Source organism: Nerophis ophidion, linkage group LG21 (assembly GCF_033978795.1).
Source record: "Nerophis ophidion isolate RoL-2023_Sa linkage group LG21, RoL_Noph_v1.0, whole genome shotgun sequence".
Lineage (NCBI taxonomy): Eukaryota > Metazoa > Chordata > Actinopteri > Syngnathiformes > Syngnathidae > Nerophis > Nerophis ophidion.
This window is the reverse complement of record NC_084631.1, coordinates 718,784-741,564: the sequence shown is the minus strand read 5'-3', so window position 1 is coordinate 741,564 and position 22,781 is coordinate 718,784. Positions and strand designations below refer to the sequence as shown.

The 22,781-nt window shown below is 37.9% G+C and overlaps 1 protein-coding gene across 7 annotated transcripts in view; it reads left to right on the top strand.

Annotated features, from left to right (window-relative positions):
• Positions 1–17,275, top strand: part of LOC133539549 (MAP7 domain-containing protein 1-like) — a 98,668-nt gene extending 81,393 nt beyond the window's left edge. For all 7 annotated transcript variants that reach the window (XM_061881537.1, XM_061881540.1, XM_061881539.1 and 4 more), the window contains 7 exons: positions 4,448–4,715; positions 4,796–4,976; positions 9,473–9,577; positions 9,650–9,700; positions 9,768–9,822; positions 9,899–10,096; positions 16,632–17,275. In XM_061881537.1, coding sequence (XP_061737521.1) covers positions 4,448–4,715; positions 4,796–4,976; positions 9,473–9,577; positions 9,650–9,700; positions 9,768–9,822; positions 9,899–10,096; positions 16,632–16,642 — 869 coding nt within the window. In that variant the 3' untranslated portion in view covers positions 16,643–17,275. The remainder of the gene's footprint in view (positions 1–4,447; positions 4,716–4,795; positions 4,977–9,472; positions 9,578–9,649; positions 9,701–9,767; positions 9,823–9,898; positions 10,097–16,631) is intronic.
• Positions 17,276–22,781: the final 5,506 nt, after the last annotated feature.

Genomic DNA, 22,781 nt, shown 5'->3' with positions numbered 1-22,781 from the left:
CGAACCCCTTTAGTTTCAGATGAGCAGTCATCCAACCTTCTTAGTGAAAAATAAAATGGTTTTTTTTTCAAGTTCAAGAGAAAGTTATGTGTTTTTGGTAACACTTTAGTATGGGGAACATATTCTAAGAAACAAAGACTTACCGTAATTTAGTGGTTTTTGGACAATAGGGGAACATATTGTAGGTAACAAAGATTTAAATTAGAGTTATTTGGTTAGGGTTTGAGGGTTAGGGTTATAATGAGGCCATGCCAAATAAGGCATTAATAAGTACTGAATGATGACTAGTTAAGGGCCAATATCTTACTAATTTGCATGTTAATAAGCCACTATAATAAGGCATTAATAAGTAGTGAATGATGACTAGTTAAGGGCCAATATCTTACTAATTTGCATGTTAATAAGCCACTATAATAAGGCATTAATAAGTACTTCATGATGACTAGTTAAGGGCCAATATCTTACTAATTTGCATGTTAATAAGCCACTATAATAAGGCATTAATAAGTAGTGAATGATGACTAGTTAAGGGCCAATATCTTACTAATTTGCATGTTAATAAGCCACTATAATAAGGCATTAATAAGTACTTCATGATGACTAGTTAAGGGCCAATATCTTACTAATTTGCATGTTAATAAGCCACTATAATAAGGCACTAATAAGTACTTCATGATGACTAGTAAAGGGCCAATATCTTACTAATTTGCATGTTAATAAGCTACTATAATAAGGCATTAATAAGTACTTCATGATGACTAGTTAAGGGCCAATATCTTACTAATTTGCATGTTAATAAGCCACTATAATAAGGCACTAATAAGTACTTCATGATGACTAGTAAAGGGCCAATATCTTACTAATTTGCATGTTAATAAGCTACTATAATAAGGCATTAATAAGTACTTCATGATGACTAGTTAAGGGCCAATATCTTACTAATTTGCATGTTAATAAGCCACTATAATAAGGCATTAATAAGTAGTGAATGATGACTAGTTAAGGGCCAATATCTTACTAATTTGCATGTTAATAAGCCACTATAATAAGGCATTAATAAGTACTTCATGATGACTAGTTAAGGGCCAATATCTTACTAATTTGCATGTTAATAAGCCACTATAATAAGGCATTAATAAGTAGTGAATGATGACTAGTTAAGGGCCAATATCTTACTAATTTGCATGTTAATAAGCCACTATAATAAGGCATTAATAAGTACTTCATGATGACTAGTTAAGGGCCAATATCTTACTAATTTGCATGTTAATAAGCCACTATAATAAGGCACTAATAAGTACTTCATGATGACTAGTAAAGGGCCAATATCTTACTAATTTGCATGTTAATAAGCTACTATAATAAGGCATTAATAAGTACTTCATGATGACTAGTTAAGGGCCAATATCTTACTAATTTGCATGTTAATAAGCCACTATAATAAGGCATTAATAAGTAGTGAATGATGACTAGTTAAGGGCCAATATCTTACTAATTTGCATGTTAATAAGCCACTATAATAAGGCATTAATAAGTACTTCATGATGACTAGTTAAGGGCCAATATCTTACTAATTTGCATGTTAATAAGCCACTATAATAAGGCATTAATAAGTAGTGAATGATGACTAGTTAAGGGCCAATATCTTACTAATTTGCATGTTAATAAGCCACTATAATAAGGCATTAATAAGTACTTCATGATGACTAGTTAAGGGCCAATATCTTACTAATTTGCATGTTAATAAGCCACTATAATAAGGCACTAATAAGTACTTCATGATGACTAGTAAAGGGCCAATATCTTACTAATTTGCATGTTAATAAGCTACTATAATAAGGCATTAATAAGTACTTCATGATGACTAGTTAAGGGCCAATATCTTACTAATTTGCATGTTAATAAGCCACTATAATAAGGCATTAATAAGTACTTAATGATGACTAGTTAAGGGCCAATATCTTACTAATTTGCATGTTAATAAGCCACTAATTGATGGTGAATATGTTCCCATACTAAAGTGTTAGCATGTTTTTTTACTGCTGCTAAAATGAAGCGTGCATGAACATCACCTGGTTCAAAGAACAAAAGCAACAGTGCATGAACTCACAACAAATGACACACCTGCAGATCAGTGTGACGTCTGCTGTTGCCGTATCAGTAGGAAGAAGTTTTTATTGACACGATGACTCGGGTTTGTTTTGACCTCGGCCGACTCACCCAACCCCTAGTGTTCCATGGAACCCAGGTGAAGAACCACTGTCGTAGGAGGATACCATGTAAACAAACGCCATGGGAGGACATTCACAGTAATGATACCAAGTACAAGAGCGTATCCAGTCGATACTACTATGATGACATCGATATTTATTAGCATCACAATATCTTTTTCCTTTTATTTTGTATATATATTATGTTTATAAATTCAAGAAATACGTTCCTGGACACATGAGGACTTTGAATATGACCAATGATCGACCCTGTAACTACTTGGTATCAGACCGATACCTACATTTTTGGTATATTCCAAAAGTAATATAAAGTATCCAAACAACAGAAAAATAAGTGATTATTACATTTTAGCAGAAGTGTAGATAGAACATGTGAAAGAGAAAATGAGCAGATATTAACAGTAAATGAACAAGTCGATGAATAATTAATTTTTTACCACTTGTCCTCAATAATTTTGACAAAATAATAGGTGTATAAATGACACAATATGTTACTGCATATGTCAGCAGACTAAATTAGGAGCCTTTGTTTGTTTACTTACTACTAAAAGAAAACTTGTCTCGTATGTTCACTATTTTATTTATGAACTAAATTGCAATAATAAACATATGCTTAATATACCGTAACATTTTTTATTAAAGTAAGGTCAATAATGCAATTTTTTTGGTTGTCCCCTTTATTTGGAAAAGTATCGAAACACATTTTGGTACCGGTATCAAAATACTGGCATCAGGACAACACTAGTAGCCTCTATCCAGTGCAACTTCAGCAATTAAAAAGGGAAATAAATAATCAATCAATCAATGTTTATTTATATAGCCCTAAATCACCAGTGTCTCAAAGGGCTGCACAAACCACAACGACATCCTCGGTAGAGCCCACATAAGGGCAAGGAAAAACTCACACCCAATGGGACGTGGGTGACAGTGACAATGATGACTATGAGAAACCTTGGAGAGGACTGCATATGTGGGCAACCCCCCACTCCCCCAGGGGACCGAAAGCAATGGATGTCGAGCGGGTCTAACATGATATTGTGAAAGTCCAATCCATAGTGGATCCAATATGATGGGGCGGCATAGCTCGGTTGGTAGAGTGGCCGGGCCAGCAACTTGAGGGTTGCAGGTTCGATTCCATCCTAGTCACTGCCGTTGTGTCCTTGGGCAAGACACTTTACCCACCTGCTCCCAGTGCCACCCACACTGCTTTAAATGTAACTTAGATATTGGGTTTCACTATGTAAAGCGCTTTGAGTCACTCAAGAAAAGCGCTATATAAATATAATTCACTTCACTTCACAATATAGTAGCGAGAGTCCCGTCCATAGTGGAGCCAACAGGAAACCATCCCAAGTGGAGGCGGATCAGCAGCGCAGAGATGTCCCCAAACGATACGCAGGTGAACGTTCCATCCTGGGTCCCGAATCTGGACAGCCAGTACTTCATCCATGGCCACCAGACCTGTGTCCCCCCCGCCCAAACCCTCCACAAATAATGAACAGTGGGTTTCACTGTTGATGGACTCTACGACTGCTTCTAAAATGCCCATAAAAAGGGGTAGATAGTTCCTGCTTGTTTGAAAACACAGCAAAACTCCACAGGAAGGAGCATTATAGAATGAATGTGCAGTAAATGATCAAGTGTCGGGACCCAGGATGGACCACTCGCCTGTGTATCGGTTGCGGACATCTCTACGATGCTGATCCGCCTCCGCTTGGGATGGTTTCCTGTGGACGGGACTCTTGCTGCTGTCTTGGATCTGCTTTGAACTGAACTCCCGCGGCTGTGTTGGAGCCACTATGGATTGAACTTTCACAGGATCATGTTAGACCCGCTTTCGGTCCCCTAGAGGTGGGGGAGGGGGTTTGCCCACATTTGAGGTCCTCTCCAAGGTTCTCATAGTCATCATTGTCACTGGCGTCCCACTGGATGTGAGTTTTCCTTGCCCTTCCGAGGATGTCGTAGTCGTAGTGGTTTGTACAGTCCTTTGAGACATTTGTGATTTAGGGCTATATAAATAAACATTGATTGATTGAAGTGTCGCCGTGGTGAAAGCCCCGTATAATACATGCAAAAAGCTTGTTTAGTAAGGCAAAACCAAAATATTGATGTCGGGACAACCCTAGTGTTGGTATTGTCTTTGAAGGCTGCTATGCGTACTAGGAGCTAAGATAGTCTCAGGCCAGTCATTCACCTCTCTTTCCTCTCTGTGATAGACTCCAGTCATGCACCAGCAACATCTGCCGCTCCCAGCCCACCGCTGGTCCAAGTGCCAAAAGAAGAGCTCCCCACGCCAGCTGCTTCACCCGCAGTGAACGCCACAAGCAATCCCGCCGCCGCCCCGGTTGTGACGTCCGGCAGGCCATCGGCTGGCACTAACGACCCCGAGGAGGCCGCTCGCGTCCTCGCCGAGAAGCGCAGGCAAGCCCGGGAGCAGCGGGAGCGGGAGGACCAGGAGCGCCAGGAGCTAGAGCAGAAGAACAGGTACGTCTCAGCGTCCATGCGTCAATCACAGAATGTAAGGTGGCACGTCGTGGTGTGTCACACCTGACACCTCATCCCAGGATCCTCAGGGAGGAGGGCATGGCGCGCGACGCAGAGGAGAGGAAGCGGCGCGAGGAGGAGGCTCGATTCATGGCCGAGCAGCAGCGTCTGAGGGACGAAGCCCAGCGGGCTGAAGAGGAGGAGCAGGCCAAGGAACGAGCCAAAGCCGAGCAGGAGGAGAACGACAGGCTGCAAAAACAGGTCACTTTGTCTTTTTTAACATCACAAACGACTCATTTATGCTGCCTTGATCTCATTTTAACACCTTTTCCGCACATGTTGTGTGCATAAGCCACAAGGAACACAACACACATGGATTTATTCCATCAAACTTTATTATTATTACTGTTATACCATATTGATTAAAAATATATCATCCAAAGCAATTATATTAACCCATAAGCAAAAATTGCAAACAGGTGATGTTTTTTTTAATCGAATTCAAACACTCTGAAAGCCTTTTGATCAAATGATGTCAAGGTTTTCATCTGTATTTTTCATTATGGTAAATATGTGTAAAACATGAGGTTTTTACTAGTTTAAAGCTGGGATGTTATCTGATCTAAAGGCTTCAAAACTGTCAAAATAAACAATAAAAATGTTTATTGAGAATTTAAGCAAAACAAATTTGATAAGAAGATAGATAGATAGATAGATAGATAGTTAGTTAGTTAGTTAGTTAGTTAGTTAGTTAGTTAGTACTTTATTTATTCCTTCAGGAGTTCCCTCAGGAAAATTTAAATTTCAGCAGCAGTGTACAGAATTGAGATATCATTTAAAAAGTAAAAAATGGGGGTATAAATGGAAACAAAATATAAAAATATTTCAATTAGAATAAAAATAAAAAGCAACAATGACAGTAAAATAAGAATACAACAAGAGGGATTAGGCAGTAGTGACCATGTTATGAAAGAAGAAGAAATATATATCCAAAAAGTTTTTATGCCCTTCAAAAGACTTTTACTGTTTTACTTTGGAGATAATTAACATTAAATGTTGTCTGATGACTAAAAATACATAGTAAGGCAACTATCATTACAGTTAAATGTATTTCTAAACAATATAATTAAATAGGATATTTTTATATATGTAATGATAATATTTAATAATAATAATATCAATACATTTTTGTTTAGTAAAAAAGTGTTCTATAATAATAATAATAATAATAATACATTTAATGATAATAAATACCTCCCTGCTTGGCACTCAGCATCAAGGGTTGGAATTGGGGGTTAAATCCCCAAAAATGATTCCCGGGCGTGGCCACCGCTGCTGCTCACTGCTCCCCTCACCTCCCAGGGGGTGATCAAGGGTGATGGGTCAAATGCAGAGAATAATTTCGCCACACCTAATGTGTGTGTGTGTGTGTGTGTGTGTGTGTGTGTGTGTGTGTGTGTGTGTGTGTGTGTGTGTGTGTGTGTGACAATCATTGGTCCTTTAACTTTAACTGTAAATACAGCATTTACAATGAAGTCCTATTACAAAACAATGTGTTACTTTCGCTTGATTACAATATTTGAAAATATTAAATCAAATCAATTATCTTCATAAAAATATATAATGCAGTTTTCATTTAACTTTTATTACCGTTAAATGCTTTTCTAAAGATAATAATGATATAATTAAATATCAGGTTTTCTAAGATATATGTAATAATATTTTGTATAATATTTTGATTTCAAATATAAATATGTTTATATTTAATATTAAAATGTTTATATAAAACAATGTAAATTACAACTTTGTATTTACATTTTTTTAACCAAAGCAATTTTATAAAAAGTAATGCAATTTTCGTTTTATTGTCATTACAGTTAACATTCTAAATATAATAAGGCTATAATTGAATATAATGTTTTAATATATGTACTAATAATATTTTATAATAGTCATGTAATTAAAAAGAAATGTTTTCATATTCAATAATAAAATGTTCTAATATAACAATAATAAATACAACTTTTACAATTAAATCCTCTTCTAAAACAGTTAAAGTGAAAGTCCAACATCAGTTACCTTTGACCTCTCAAATAGTCTTCGGGATATATATATATACATATATATATTTTTTAAATCAAACATGCATCACAGTAGATGGTGTAATTATTGTTTTAATGTTCAACTGTCAAAAAGCACTTTAGTGGAGCTGCCACACACATATTTCCACATTTGAAGTGTAAATACAGGTGTTAGTGTAAAGCCCTCAACTTTCCATTAAGGCGAGTGGACCCCCAGTGATCAAGCCCCCCTCCTATGCAGTAAAGCCATTTACCATCTGGGCTTCTTAATGCATGGGACCATGCGCTGTCTGGCATCTGGAACGATTAAAAGAGGGGAGAATATGTGAGCTGCCGTCACGGATTATATATGTCACGCGTGAGCCCTAATAGTCCGAGGCCCCTTGTCTGCCCGGACACATGCCAGCTGGTGACCTGCATAACGGCGAGGAGGTGCCATTGTGATGGAGGAGATAGTGACAGGCCTGTGTCTCCTTCCTTCAAGCCCTGCAGTGTGCAGATGGGCAGACAAGTGGCGTCAGTGTGCGCCAGGACCCAAGATCTCGGCCCGTCTCCTTCAATCGCTGCATTGTTTGACAGAGTCTTATCTAGCGGGTCCAAGGTGTTGGCTTCTGTTGGGAAATATTACATACATGTTCAAATCTAAAGCGGCAAAATCTGCACTGATGCTCATTTTAGTGCATGTGTCTGCTTGGTGGTGACTGAGTGTCAATAGTGAACAATGTGGCACTCTACTGCCCTCTGCTGGTAGCTCTCAAACACAGGGCTGTCCAATGCCATGAACAGTGGGAGGATATCATTAACCAAAGACAAACTGTTGATACCAGTTATAATGCAACTAGTAGCCTTGAAATATATATATTTTTTTGCCTTTTTACAAAATAAAAAAATATTTATAAAATTCGTTTTTTTTTATCAGAATAATCACACTTTTAAATTACTTGTTTGCATAAATTAAGTTAACTTTAAAACAAATATTTTGACACAAGTGTTATTTTACTGTCATAATGTCCTTTTTTCAAAAAAATGTTTTACTTGAGAGCACTTCATTTATTTGCTCAAAACTTGACTTTCCTGTTATTCCAGGGATGTCCGATACTTCCCCTTCGGCCTTTTGCAACACATGGTTACTTTTTTATTGGCCCGAGATATATAATTAAACAAATAAAATAAAAACTAATACCACTCATAACACAACTGTTGGTCTTGAATTATATATTTTTAGCTTTTTTACAAAATAAAAAAATACATATCATTCAATCAATGTTTATTTATATAGCGCTAAATCACAAGTGTCTCAAAGGGCTGCACAAACCACAACGACATCCTCGGTACAGGGACCCACATATGGGCAAGGAAAAACTCACACCCAGTGACAATGATGACTATGAGAAACCTTGGAGATGACCGCATATATATATATATATATATATATATATATATACATATATATATATATATATATATATATATATATATATATATATATATATATATATATATACATATACATATATGTATATATATATATATATATATATATATATATATATATATATATATATATATATATACTGTATATGTATACTGTATATGCATAAATATACACATATATGTATATGTGTACGTATACATATACACATACATATATACACATATATATGTATATATATATATACATATATAATATATACATATATATGTATATATACATACTATACATAAGGGGTGTTGGAAAAAATCGATTCGAATACGAATCGAATACGTTGTGTGATTCAGAATCGATTCTCATTTTTTTTAAATAAATTTTTTATTTATTTTTTTATTTTTATTTTATTTTAATCAATCCAACAAAACAATACACAGCAATACCATAACAATGCAATCCAATTCCAAAAGCAAAGCTGAGCCAGCAACACTCAGAACTGCAATAAACAGAACAATTGAGAGGAGACACAAACACCACACAGAACAAACCAAAAGTAGTGAATATTATCAACAACAGTATCAATATTAGTTATCATTTCAGCATAGCAGTGATTATAAATCCCTCATTGACATTATCATTAGACATTTATAAAAATAATCAAAAAGAACAATAGTGTCACAGTGGCTTACACTTGCATGGCATCTCATAAGCTGGACAACACACTGTGTCCAATGTTTGCACAAAGATAAAATAAGTCTTATTTTTGCTTCCTTTAATAGTTCAAACAAATTTACATTATTGCAATCAGTGGATAAAACATTGTCCTTTACAATTATAAAAGCTTTTCACAAAAATCTACTACTCTGCTAGCATGTGAGCAGACTGGGGTAGATCCTGCTGAAATCTATGTATTGAATGAATACACAATCATTTTGAATCGGAAAAATATCGTTTTTGAATCGAATTGAATCGAATTGAATCGAATTGAAGCGAATCGTGGGACACCCAAAGAATCGCAGCCCTACAATACATATATATAAAAATATAAATAATTGTGTGTGTCTGTGTGTGTGTGTGTGTGTGTGTGTGTGTGTGTGTGTGTGTGTGTGTGTGTGATTCCATATGTTTTGTACCAGTCAAAAGTTTGGAGACACTTGCTCAAGTTGTTAAGTGAGAAAATATGTCTAAATAAATATGATGTATTGTTGTGTTCGTTGTGGTAATATTCTGGTGTGTCCTTATTTCAGAAGGAGGAGGCTGATGCAAAAGCACGTGAGGAGGCTGAGCAGCAGCGCATGGAGAGGGAGAAGCACTTCCAAAAAGAAGAGCAGGAGCGCCTGGAGAGAAAGAAGGTGAGGGTGAAGAAGAAGGGAGTTGTTCCGCCTTGAAAGAGGCCAATTGACTCCTGTTTGTTTTGTGTGCAGCGTCTTGAGGAGATCATGAAGAGGACTCGCAAAAGTGATGCAGGAGAAAAGGTTGGTTGTTCTGAACTGCAACCCGCCGTCCTCTTGTGGTGTCGTAATAACCTTGTTGTGCTCACAGAAGGAGGTGAAGGCCTCACAGCAGGTTAATGGAAAAGACACAGAGCTGAGTAAAGGTCTTCTGCGCCTTTTTGATCACCGTTTTCTATTCGCATGAAGAATTTGAACCACAATACGGTCTTTCCCGGACAGGCGAAAACCTGCTGAGTCCCGCCGCGTCCGACCCTGTGTCAAACGGAGTCCAGAACGGCGTGTCGGCCAACGGCGAGTTGGAGCAGATCATGCAGATGAACAGCGGTGCCAACTCTGCAGCATCACAAGGTGCGCTGCTCACTGGAGGAGAACCTTTCCTCATGAAGACAGGACCCATGAAACCGCAGCATGTGGCAGGTGAGCTACTCAATACACCACAGGTCATCAACGGCCACTTCCTGGCCCCCGGGAGGTTTGTCCGCAAATTTGTGGTTGATTAGACCAGTGTTTTGCACCCACTGTGTAGTGTGCCGTGGGAGATACAGTGTGGTGTGCCGTGGGAGATACAGTGTGGTGTGTCGTGGGAGATACAGTGTGGTGTGTCGTGGGAGATACAGTGTGGTGTGCCGTGGGAGATACAGTGTGGTGTGCCGTGGGAGATACAGTGTGGTGTGTCGTGGGAGATACAGTGTGGTGTGTCGTGGGAGATACAGTGTGGTGTGGCGTGGGAGATACAGTGTGGTGTGGCGTGGGAGATACAGTGTGGTGTGTCGTGGGAGATACAGTGTGGTGTGTCGTGGGAGATACAGTGTGGTGTGTCGTGGGAGATACAGTGTGGTGTGTCGTGGGAGATACAGTGTGGTGTGCCGTGGGAGATACAGTGTGGTGTGCCGTGGGAGATACAGTGTGGTGTGTCGTGGGAGATACAGTGTGGTGTGTCGTGGGAGATACAGTGTGGTGTGGCGTGGGAGATACAGTGTGGTGTGGCGTGGGAGATACAGTGTGGTGTGTCGTGGGAGATACAGTGTGGTGTGTCGTGGGAGATACAGTGTGGTGTGTCGTGGGAGATACAGTGTGGTGTGTCGTGGGAGATACAGTGTGGTGTGTCGTGGGAGATACAGTGTGGTGTGGCGTGGGAGATACAGTGTGGTGTGTCGTGGGAGATACAGTGTGGTGTGGCGTGGGAGATACAGTGTGGTGTGGCGTGGGAGATACAGTGTGGTGTGGCGTGGGAGATACAGTGTGGTGTGGCGTGGGAGATACAGTGTGGTGTGCCGTGGGAGATACAGTGTGGTGTGTCGTGGGAGATACAGTGTGGTGTGCCGTGGGAGATACAGTGTGGTGTGGCGTGGGAGATACAGTGTGGTGTGCCGTGGGAGATACAGTGTGGTGTGTCGTGGGAGATACAGTGTGGTGTGTCGTGGGAGATGATCTCATTTCACATATTTGGGTTACAAATATTTTTTTGCAAATCAGTAATTCTAGTCTGCAAATGATGTGTTGTTGTGGAGTGTCTGTGCTGTCCAGAGCTGGGCAGAGTAGCCGTGTAATACTCTTCCATATCAGTAGGTGGCAGCCGATGCTAATAGTGTTGAAGATGTGTGAAACAGTGGAAGGCTGTGTGCAGGTAAAAAGATGTCTAATGCTTAAATCAAAAATAAACAGAAAGCGAGTGCTCCTAAGAAAAAAAATTAAAGCTTAGGTAAGACTATGCAGAAAGAAACTAAAATTGAACTGGCTACGAAGTAAACAAAAACAAAATGCTGGACGACAGCAAAGACTTACTGTGGAGCGAAGTCGACGTCCACAAAGTACATCCGTACATGACATGACAACAACTGAAATAGTCTTGATTGTTAAAACAAAGTAGATGCGGGACATATCGCTCAAAGGAAGACATGAAACCACTATAGGAAAATACCCCAAAAAGTGAGAAAAAGCCACCAAAATAGGAGCGCAAGACAAGAATTAAAACACTACACACAGCAAAAAAAGTCACAAATAAGTCATGGCGTGATGTGACAGCTGGTGACAGTACACCTACTTTGAGACAAGAGCTATAGTCATGCATGCTTGCTTATGCTTCAAAGTCATATCCAACAATTGTGACAACGACTTTTTGCTGTCAACTTAGTTTCATTTTGTAATGATTTCTGCTGTTGGTGTGCCTCGGCTCAAACAAGGTTGAAAAACACTGGATTAGACTACATTTTAAACCTTTTTTTATATTCCCATGTCATTTCTAAACAAATGTAAATGTATTTAAATACACTAGACCAGGGGTCACCAACACCAGGTCGCCCGTAAGGACCAGATGAGTCGCCCACTGGCCTGTTCTAAAAATAGCTCAAATAGCAGCACTTACCAGTGAGCTGCCTCTATTTTTTAAATTGTATTTATTTACTAGCAAGCTGGTCTCGCTTTGCTCGACATTTTTAATTCTAAGAGAGACAAAACTCAAATAGAATTTGAAAATCCAAGAAAATATTTTAAAGACTTGGTCTTCACTTGTTTACATAAATACATTTATTTTTCTACTTTGCTTCTTATAACTTTCAGAAAGACAATTTTAGAGAAAAAATACTACCTTAAAAATGATTTTAGGATTTTTAAACACATACTGTATACCTTTTTACCTTTTAAATTCCTTCCTCTTCTTTCCTGTCAATTTAAATCAATGTTCAAGTATTTTTTTTTTTTATTGTAAAGTATAATAAATACATTTTTATTTAATTCTTCATTTTAGCTTCTGTTTTTACGATGAAGAATATTTGTGAAATATTTCTTCAAACTTATTATGATTAAAATTTAAAAAAATTATTCTGGCAAATCTAGAAAATCTGTAGAATCAAATTTAAATCTTATTTCAAAGTCTTCTGAATTTCTTTTAAAATTTTGGTCTGGAAAATCTAGAAGAAATAATGATTAGTCTTTGTTAGAGATATAGCTTGGTCCAATTTGTTATATATTCTAACAAAATGCAGATTGGATTTTAACCTATTTAAAACATGTCATCAAAATTGTAAAATAAATCTTAATCAGGAAAAATTACTAATGATGTTCCATAAATTATTTTTTTAATTGTTTCAAAAAGATTCGAATTAGCTAGTTTTCCTCTTCTTTTTTTCGGTAGATTTTTTAATTTTAAAGAGTTGAAATTGAAGATAAACTATGTTTAAAAATTTAATTTTCATTTTTTTCGTGTTTTCTCCTTTTTTAAACTGTTCAGTTAAGTGTTTTTTTCATCATTTATTCTCTACAAAAAAACCTTCCTTAAAAGGAAAAAAAATGTACGACGGAATGACAGACAGAAATACCCATTTTTTTTATATATATAGATTTATTTATTAAAGGTAAATTGAGCAAATTGGCTATTTCTGGCAATTTATTTAAGTGTGTATCAAACTGGTAGCCCTTGGCATTAATCAGTACCCAAGAAGTAGCTCTTGGTTTCAAAAAGTCTGGTGACCCCTGCACTAGAACATTGATATAACTCACTGTCGTGTACTTTAGAAATAGCAGCGATATTGACACTGTACTCACTGTACCTTGCACGTTCATCATATGATTATAAATTTAAAAAAATACATTATTGTATCTATGCTAGAATTTAAGCCAGCAAGTGATTAGCACTTTTCTTGCGTGCTAGCAATTAGCGCACCAGTTGCAGTCTATCTTTAGCGGTGCAAACTGCCAGCTAACAATTCTCACAGCAGTTGTCAGCTAGAAATGACATGCCAGTTGTCACGTGATTAATGCACTTAGGGAAGGATTTACTAAGATCCAAATACTATAAAATAGTATGTACTATTAGTAGGCGTGAATCATACAAACACTTTGTGTACAACTGAAAAGTGGTGCAGACCGCCTTACTAAACAAGCTTTTTGTGTGTGGTTAAACGGGGCTTTCACCTCAGCGACACTTGATCATATACTGCACATTCATTCTAAAATGCTCCTTCCTGTGGAGTTTTGCTGTGTTTTCAAACAAGCAGGAGCTATCTACCACTTTTTATGGGCATTTTAGAAGCAGTCGTACAGTGCATCAACAGTGAAACCCACTGTTTATTTATTTCCTTTTTTAATTGATGAAGTTGCACTGGATAGAGGCTACCAGGGTTGTCCCGATACCAGTATTTTGGTACCGGTACCAAAATGTATTTCAATACTTTTCTAAATAAAGGGGACCACAAAAATAGCATTATTGGCTTTATTTTAACAAAAAAATCTTAGGGTACATTAAACATGCAATTTTGTCCTTAAATAAAATAATGAACATACGGGACAACTTTTCTTTTAGTAGTAAGTAAACAAACAAAGGCTCCCAATTAGTCTGCTGATGTATGCAGTAACATTTTGTGTCTTTTATCATTCTAATATTTTGTTAACATTATTAAGGACAAGTGGTAGAAAAATGTGTACCCCGCCTTCCGCCTGAATGCAGCTGAGATAGGCCCCCGAACCCCCCGCGACCCCAAAAGGGACAAGCAATAGAAAACTGATGGATGGATAGTGTTCTATCGGATTCAGGTCAGGACTCTGTGCAGGCCAGTCAAGTTCATCCACACCAGACTCTGTCATCTATGTCTTTATGGACCTTGCTTTGTGCACTGGTGCACAGTCATGTTGGAAGATGAAGGGGCCCGCTCCAAACTGTTCCCACAAAGTTGGGGTCATGGAATTGTCCAAAATGTTTTTAGTATCCTCATCATCAACCAATCAATTTTTATTTATATAGCCCTAAATCTCAAGTGTCTCAAAGGGTTGCACATGCCACAACGACATCCTCGGTTCAGATCCCACATAAGGGCCAGGAAAAACTCAATCCAGTGGGACGTCAATGATAATGACTATGAGAAACCATGGAGAGGACCGCAGATGTGGGCGACCCCCCCAGCACTTCATCCATGGCCACCAGACCTGTGCCCCCCAGAGTACTGGAGCCTGAAATGAAAACGCTCTATAACCAGCAGACTTTTTTTGGGCTCTAGGAATCACTAATAAGCCGGAGTTCTTTGAAGGCAGATTTCTTGGCGGGACATATGGTACAATACAATCGGCAAGATCCTGGAGTATTCAAAGTTCCTTTCATTGGAACCAATTCTTGTAAAACAACCCCACACCATAATTCCTCTGCTGACCCCTCTGTCAGTTTATGTGGGCCTACCACTTTGTGGCTGAGTTGCTGTTGTTCCCAAAGTCTTCACTTTTTTATAATAAAATTGACTTTGGAATATTTAGGAGCGAGGACCTTTCACGACTGGATTTGTCGCACAGGTGGCATCCAATGACAGTTCCTTGCTGGAAATCACTGAGAGCGGCCCATTCTTTCACAAATGTTTGTAGAAGCAGTCTTCATTCCTAATTGCTTGATTGTATACACCAAGTGATGAGGACCATACTTGCCAACCCTCCCGATTTTCCCGGGAGACTCCCAAAATTCAGCGCCTCTCCCGAAAACCTCCCGGGACAAATATTCTCCCAAAAATCTCCCGGTTTTCAGCCAGAGCTGGAGGCCACGCCCCCTCCAGCTCCATGCGGACCTGAGTGAGGACAGCCTTTTTTCACGTCTGCCTTCCCACGATACAAACAGCATGCCTGCCCAATCACGTTATTCCGATGAGCGTGGTGCAGATGGAGAAGATCTTCTCGCCGTCCGTGTTGGCGCACACCTTTGAAGCCCACGCTGGTCAGGCTGCTGAGGGTGAAGTAGACGTACCAGTTTTGCACCGACGGGCCGCCAACCGTGTTGTTGACCTAGGGCAGTGGTCCCCAACCACCGGGCCGTGGATGTTTTTTTGATTTTATTTTATTTATTTTTATTAAATCAACATAAAAAACACAAGATACTGTACACTTAGTGCACCAACCCAAAAAAACTCCCTCCCCTATTAACACAAACGGCTTGTTTCTTTCTGTTATTTATATTTCTGGCTCCTACAATATATGTCAATACAGTCTGTAAGCACACATGATTGGATTTTTTTACTAACCTCCGTCGGACAAAATTTCAAGCGTTGACCGGTCCGCAGTTCCAAAAAGGTTGGGGACCCCTGACATAGGACATCTGCAGGTGTGTGCCCATCTGCAGGTGTGTGCCCATCTGCAGGTGTGTGCCCATCTGCAGATGTGTGCCCAGCTCATGCAGCCATCCTTGGGGAAGAGACGGGAGGACAACCGCGTGACAAGAACTAAATCATCCAGACTACAGATAAATTGTATTATTATGTTTATCTTACCTAAAAATAAGTATATATTTATTAATTTAAAAAAAACAACATTTTTTTACTATATTTTGCTAAAAACATGAAAATTAATTGTATTTTTTTTGTATTTTTTCTGACTCCTTATTACATCCAGCTATAGAATTGTACATTAAAATAAACATATTTGAAGTAATTAATTTTAAATGATCATAATAATTCATTTAAAATGACCATGTGTAATTATTAAAATAATTGTTTGTTTATCAACAACTGTAGCATTTTATTCATTACATTTTGAAGCTCTCAGAAGCCAAGTTATGTTATATTCCTTAAGATTTATTTATGCAAGTTTGACGTATCAATTATCTAAAAACAGTTTTGTTTGCATACTTTTGGGATATATATATATATATATATATATATATATATATATATATATACTGTATATATATATATATACTGTATATATGTATATATATACTGTATATATGTATATCTATACTGTATATATGAAATACTTGACTTGGTGAATTCTAGCTGTCAATATACTCCTCCCCTCTTAACCACACCCCCACCTCCCGAAATCGGAGGTCTCAAGGTGGGCAAGTATGATTAGGACTCATCATTTGGATGGCTGGCAAAATAGCGTATAAGGCTTAACTTTGGGCCAAAATATTTTGAACATTCCTAGTAAAAAAAAAGTGTTTTGTCGTGTGTCTGACCTTGTTGTCTGGTCTCCCTGGCAGAGGTCCTGTGAGCCGCCTACCATCCAGCCATGGACACGCGCCTTATGTCTCCGCTTGAGCCTCCACCAACACACAGCGGCTTAGAGAGTAGTGTGCCAAACCTGTGCTGTTTCCATGACAACATGCAAAGGACGCAGGACGGTAGGACGAGGAGGAGGAGGACATGTTTGGGATAAGATAAGCACTCATCCATAAAACGACACACACGATCAGTATTCTCTTGTCTTCAACATGTGTTCTGGTGCAAGTTTTATTGAAACATCACACGCATTTTTCGGTGCACCTCAAAGATGACTGAATTTTTAGAAAATACAGTATAAGAACCCCTAACCCCCCGCGCAAAAAAAAAACCTGTTTGACAATGGTCGTTGTTATTATTATTATTATTACTACCGTGCTTTCTGATATTGTTAAGTTGAACAAAGTGTGTTTGTGTCTGGGAATACAGAGTTATTTAACGCCAGGAGCCACAGACCGTGTATGTAAATGTATAAGGAGCCCGGCTGCCTGTAGGACCCCGGCTTGTTGGCAGGGGTCCTGTCAAATAAAGCTTTACGAAAGGGAAGGAAACATGTGTCTAGTACTCTGTATCATTTATAAAGAAGTGGCTTGTTTTTGTCAATAAACGTCTGCGGCATTGAGAAGTCATGGTGTGTTCATTTGGAAGATGTCTGTGGAGAAGTTGTTTCTTTACCATAAAGATATCGCTTTCTCAGCTGTGGTCCATACGAGCTCCAGGAAGACATGTTTTGCATTTTTGGGTAAGCATCCCCCCTCATGACATCAAAGCACAAAGAAGAGGGAAAATATTAATTTTCTGCCATTTTTGGGTCTAGTCGAGACTCCCAATGAGGATTTGGGATTTGTCTTTCAACTCCAGGACCAGTTATGTGGCATTGAGGAAATACATTTATTTTCATTTTTGGGTAAGCATTCCCCCTTTGTGACATTCAAGCGCAAAAAAAGTGGGAAAATCTTATTTTTCTACCATTTTCAGGTCTACTCGGGACTCCCAATGAGGATTTGGGACTACCCCCATCCAGCCAACGTATTAAAATATATATCCAAACAGAAAACTTGACTCAACTTCCTTGGTTGTGATTGTCCTCTTCTTGTTGGCGAACACATCCACAGCTTCTGATGGTGAGTGACAGGTGAGAAGTATGCAGCTCGACAATGGAATCAAACCAGATTTTATCATGGGTAATAATAACTGTGGTGCGTTCAAGGGGTGCCGTACGCCTGCACTCTAAATCTAACAGGTAGTTTAATGGGTAAGTATTTTTATAGTAGATTGACATATAATTCAACATGAGCAAAAACAAGTATATATACATGTATATATATATATATATATATATATATATATATATATATATATATATATATATATTCCCCGCTGTATATATATATATATATACAGCGGGGAAAAAAAGTATTCAGTCAGCCACAGATGTTTTAGGATTTCAGGATTAAAAAAATTTCAGCTGATTTTGTAAATCTTCATTCCGATCCCACTTCAAATGATGACAGAGATCTGTCATTTTCATCATAGGTACACTTCAACTGGGAGAGACAGAATGTGGGAAAAAAATCCAGGAATTCACATTGTAGGAATTTTAAAGAATTTATTTGTAAATAATGGTGGAAAATAAGTATTTGGTCAAACATTCAAAGCTCTCACTGATGGAAGGAGGTTTTGGCTCCAAATCTCAGGATACATGGCCCCATTCATTCTTTCCTTAACACGGATCAATCGTCCTGTCCCCTTAGCAGAAAAACAGCCCCAAAGCATGATGTTTCCACCCCCATGCTTCACAGTAGGTATGGTGTTCGTGGGATGCAACTCAGTATTCTTCTTCCACCAAACACGACGAGTTGAGTTTATACCAAAAAGTTCTATTTTGGTTTCATCTGACCACATGACATTCTCCCAATCCTCTGCTGTATCATCCATGTATCCATTTTGGTATCAACTCAACTAAACATATAAAAAAAAGTATAAAAACTTAAGAATTGATCTAAAGTTGATCTACAGATTTAAAAAAAAGTCAAACTTATTTTTAACACTTTTATGAGTGGGACCCTGGTTGGATTCCAAATAATTTTAGTGAGGCTTTTCTTATACATAAAAAACTTTTATAGCTCCAAAAATGATAATGAATTAAAATCAATGTTATAAATTATCGCCATATTTAAGGCTACCATTATATTCCATTTTAAAAATGTTTTTTGGGGGGAAGAGGGGGGGATATTGCATATTTTGTGTTTTTGACACAAAAGCAGGGTTTTCTTTGACAAGAAAGGGTAAACATTTAAAAATATATATATTTTTCATTTATATTAACAAATATCCCTGGAGTAGATCTAGAGAAGCGTTGAATGAAAATATTTTTTTAAATATATATATTTTTTTATTTTTTAGGGCTGAGACCCTTTCGTGTCCTGTGGAGAATTCTTACATTTTTAAGAATGATTTTTTTATTCATAGTCATTTTTAAAACAGCTAATATTTTCCCATTTGTACTCTTTTTGGTTGTTTCTTATGTCCGAAAGTAAACTCTGTGCTTTACCTTGAAGGGGTTGGAATGTGGGAGTATAGCACATAGTATTCCTTTCTTGGCAGAGTGGGGGCTGTTTTCGTATTCAATAAGTAGTCTCTTTCCGTTTGGCTTTCAGACTGCTTCTTGATAACGTTATTAACAGACTGTGGGACTGGTCTCCTAGAGCTTTAGTAAAACTTGATAATATTCCTATTCTGTCTTGATGGTCCTTCTTACTCAACATATGTCATCTGAAAGAACTTGGGATTGACCAGTGACTTTAATTCCCTGAGAGGAAGACTGGTCAGACACAATAGTCCCCAGGAGAATACTTGAGGGGAGCCCTAAAGGTTAAAGAAAAATGTATCTTATATTGTTTTTGGAAATGGAAAATGTCAAAAAGGGTGTCCCCTAAGAGGTGATCAGGGTTGGCACTGTTGCTATCAACACAGACGTTATGTTTCCAATCAACACGGGTGCAGGTAAAAATAGGACACATGTCCCCTCTTCTGGCTTAACTGCTCCCGGGATATAACCCCACTGTCAGATGGACAGCAGCCATGACTTGTTTGCACTACTTCTACCCGATGCAGAACAACTATACATGTCTCCATGTTGATTATTCTCATTCATTATTGTATTGTGGAAGCCACTATTCCTCTGCTAGATGCAAACTATATTCTTATTATTATTTGACAGGTGTTTAAAGTACGGCCCGTGAGTGGGTATTGGTCCGTGAACACATTCCAAGGACAAACTAAGAACATTACACACAAAAAATGGATTATGCAGTTTTGGTGGAAATTGCGTGTAAATTCTAAAATGTGCAAGCTGCTGAAATGCAAAGGCCCAACTTAAATGCTAATGTTAGCATGCAAACAGTTAGAATGTGTCTAGTACCAAGTTATATGTCTATAAACTTGGTATAAACATGTAAAATTATGTAAAAAAAATAAAAATGCTGACAGCATGTATAAAGTACTGAGTTATATGACTCCAAAGTGTTGGGCTGCAGAATTGGCTAAAAAAAAAAAGTTAGCATGTGTCAAGTACCAACTTGTATGACTCTGAGGCATTCGGCTGTAAAATTTGGCAAACAAGTTAGCATGCTAACATTTAGCATGTGTATAGTGCCAAGTTATGTAAGTCTGAGGTGTTCAGCTGCAAAATTGACCGAGCAAGTTAGCAATCTAATGTTAAAGTTAAAAAGTTAAAGTACTAATGATTGCCACACACACTAGTAGTATGCTCATAGTTAGCATGTGTCAAGTACCAAGTTTTTGGAGCGGTTCGGCTGCAGAATTGGATAAAAAAAAAGTTAGCATGCCAACAGTTAGCATGTGTCAAGTACCAAGTTATATGACTCGGAGGCGTTCGGCTGTAAAATCGGCTAAAAAAGTTAAATGTAAAATTATGTTTAAAAAAAAATGCTAACAGTTAGCATGTAAAAAGTACCAAGTTATATAACTCCGAAGTGTTGGGCTGCAGAATTGGCCAAAACAGTTAGCATGCTAAGAGTTAGCATGTGTCAAGTACCAAGTTGTATGATTCGGAGGTGTTTGGCTGTAAAATTAGCAAAAAAAATGTTTCATGTTGGAAGGCTAACGTCATCATGCTAACAGTTAGCATGTGCCAAGTACCAAGTTATATGAGTCTGAGGCGTTCGGCTGCAATATTTACAAAAGTCAGCAAACTAATGTTAGTATGCTCATAGTTAGCATGTGTCAAGTACCAAATTGTATGAGGCGTTCGGCTGCAGTATTGGCTGAAAAAAGGTAGCATGCTAACAGTTAGTACGTGTCAAGCACCAAGTTATATGACTCTGAGACGTTTGGCTGTAAAATTGGCTTTAAAAAGTTATCATGCTAGAAGGCTAACGTTATCATGCTAACAGTTAGCATTTGTCAAATACCAAGTTATGTGAGTCTCAGGCGTTCGGCTGCAAAATTGACAAAACAAGTTAGCAAACAAATAGTATGCTCATAGTTGGCATGTGTCCAGTACCAAGTTATTTGTCTATGAAGTATATGCATGTAAAATTATGTAAAAAAAAAAAAAAGAAAAAAAAAAAAAGTTAACCGTTAGCATGTATAAAGTACCAGGTTTTATGACTCTAAAGTTATGGCTTTGCACAGACAAAGAAAAATACCACTTCAGCACAATTGATAATAACTATTGCAACGGCCCGTAAGCATAAGAGTTGTGTGATAATAAATACATAATTATTCTAACACTACCAAAAGCGCCTTATTGCAGTGAAACTTGCCAAAGGATATGTAAGCAAAAAAGGTAAATGGGTTGTACTTGTATAGCGCTTTTCTAGCCCTTTTTAAGGAGCCCAAAGCGCTTTGACACTACGTCCACATTTGCCCATTCACACAGATATTAACATTGCTGTATGTACACTTTTGAACCAGCACATTTGTTCACATTTTCAGTAGACCCAGAATACATTCCTAAAAGAAGCAAACTTCATGAATGTTTATTTTGGGACCAACAAGTATGTGCTCCAATCACTCTATCACAACAAAATAAGAGTTGTAGAAATGATTATAAACCCCAGACAGCCGTGACATTATGTTCTTTACAAGTGTATGGAAACTTTTGACCAGGACTGTATGATGTCATCGAAACACGTCATCACAAAAGCTAAAAAACGTGCTTCCTCTGGCGACATTTCGACCCCGATAGCATCCGGAGCTAATCCACCCGTCGATGGTTGTTCATTCCCTGGTTGCTCTCTCGACGCCTGAAAGACTCATATTCACACACACACACACACACACACACACACACACACACACACACACACACACACACACACACACACACACACACACACACACACACACACACACACACACACACACACACACACACACACACACACACACACACACACACATCTTATGGGGAGCTAACACACGGATACGAGACTGTCTTGCAATCTTTTGGATGGCCAGTTTTGCACAGACAGAAAAATACCACTTCAGCATAATTGATAATAACTATAGCAACGGCCCGTAAGCATAAGAGTTGTGTGATAATAAATACATAATTATTCTAACACTACCAAAAGCGCCTTATTGCAGTGAAACATGCCAAAGGATATGTAAGCAAATATTAACATTGCTGTATGTATACTTTTGACCCAGCACGTTTGCTCACATTTTTAGTAGACACATAATAAATTCATAAATGAACCAAACTTCATGATTGTTTTTTTTTGTGACCAACAAGTATGTGCTCCAATCACTACATCACAGGGGTCACCAACGCGGTCGCCCGTAAGGACCAGATGAGTCGCCCGCTGGCCTGTTCTAAAAATAGCTCAAATAGCAGCACTTACCAGTGAGCTGCCTCTATTTTTTAAATTGTATTTATTTACTAGCAAGCTGGTCTCACTTTGCTCGACATTTTTAATTCTAAGAGAGACAAAACTCAAATAGAATTTGAAAATCCAAGAAAATATTTTAAAGACTTGGTCTTCACTTGTTTAAATAAATTCATAATTTTTTTTACTTTGCTTCTTATAACTTTCAGAAAGACAATTTTAGAGAAAAAATACAACCTTAAAAATTATTTTAGGATTTTTAAACACATAACT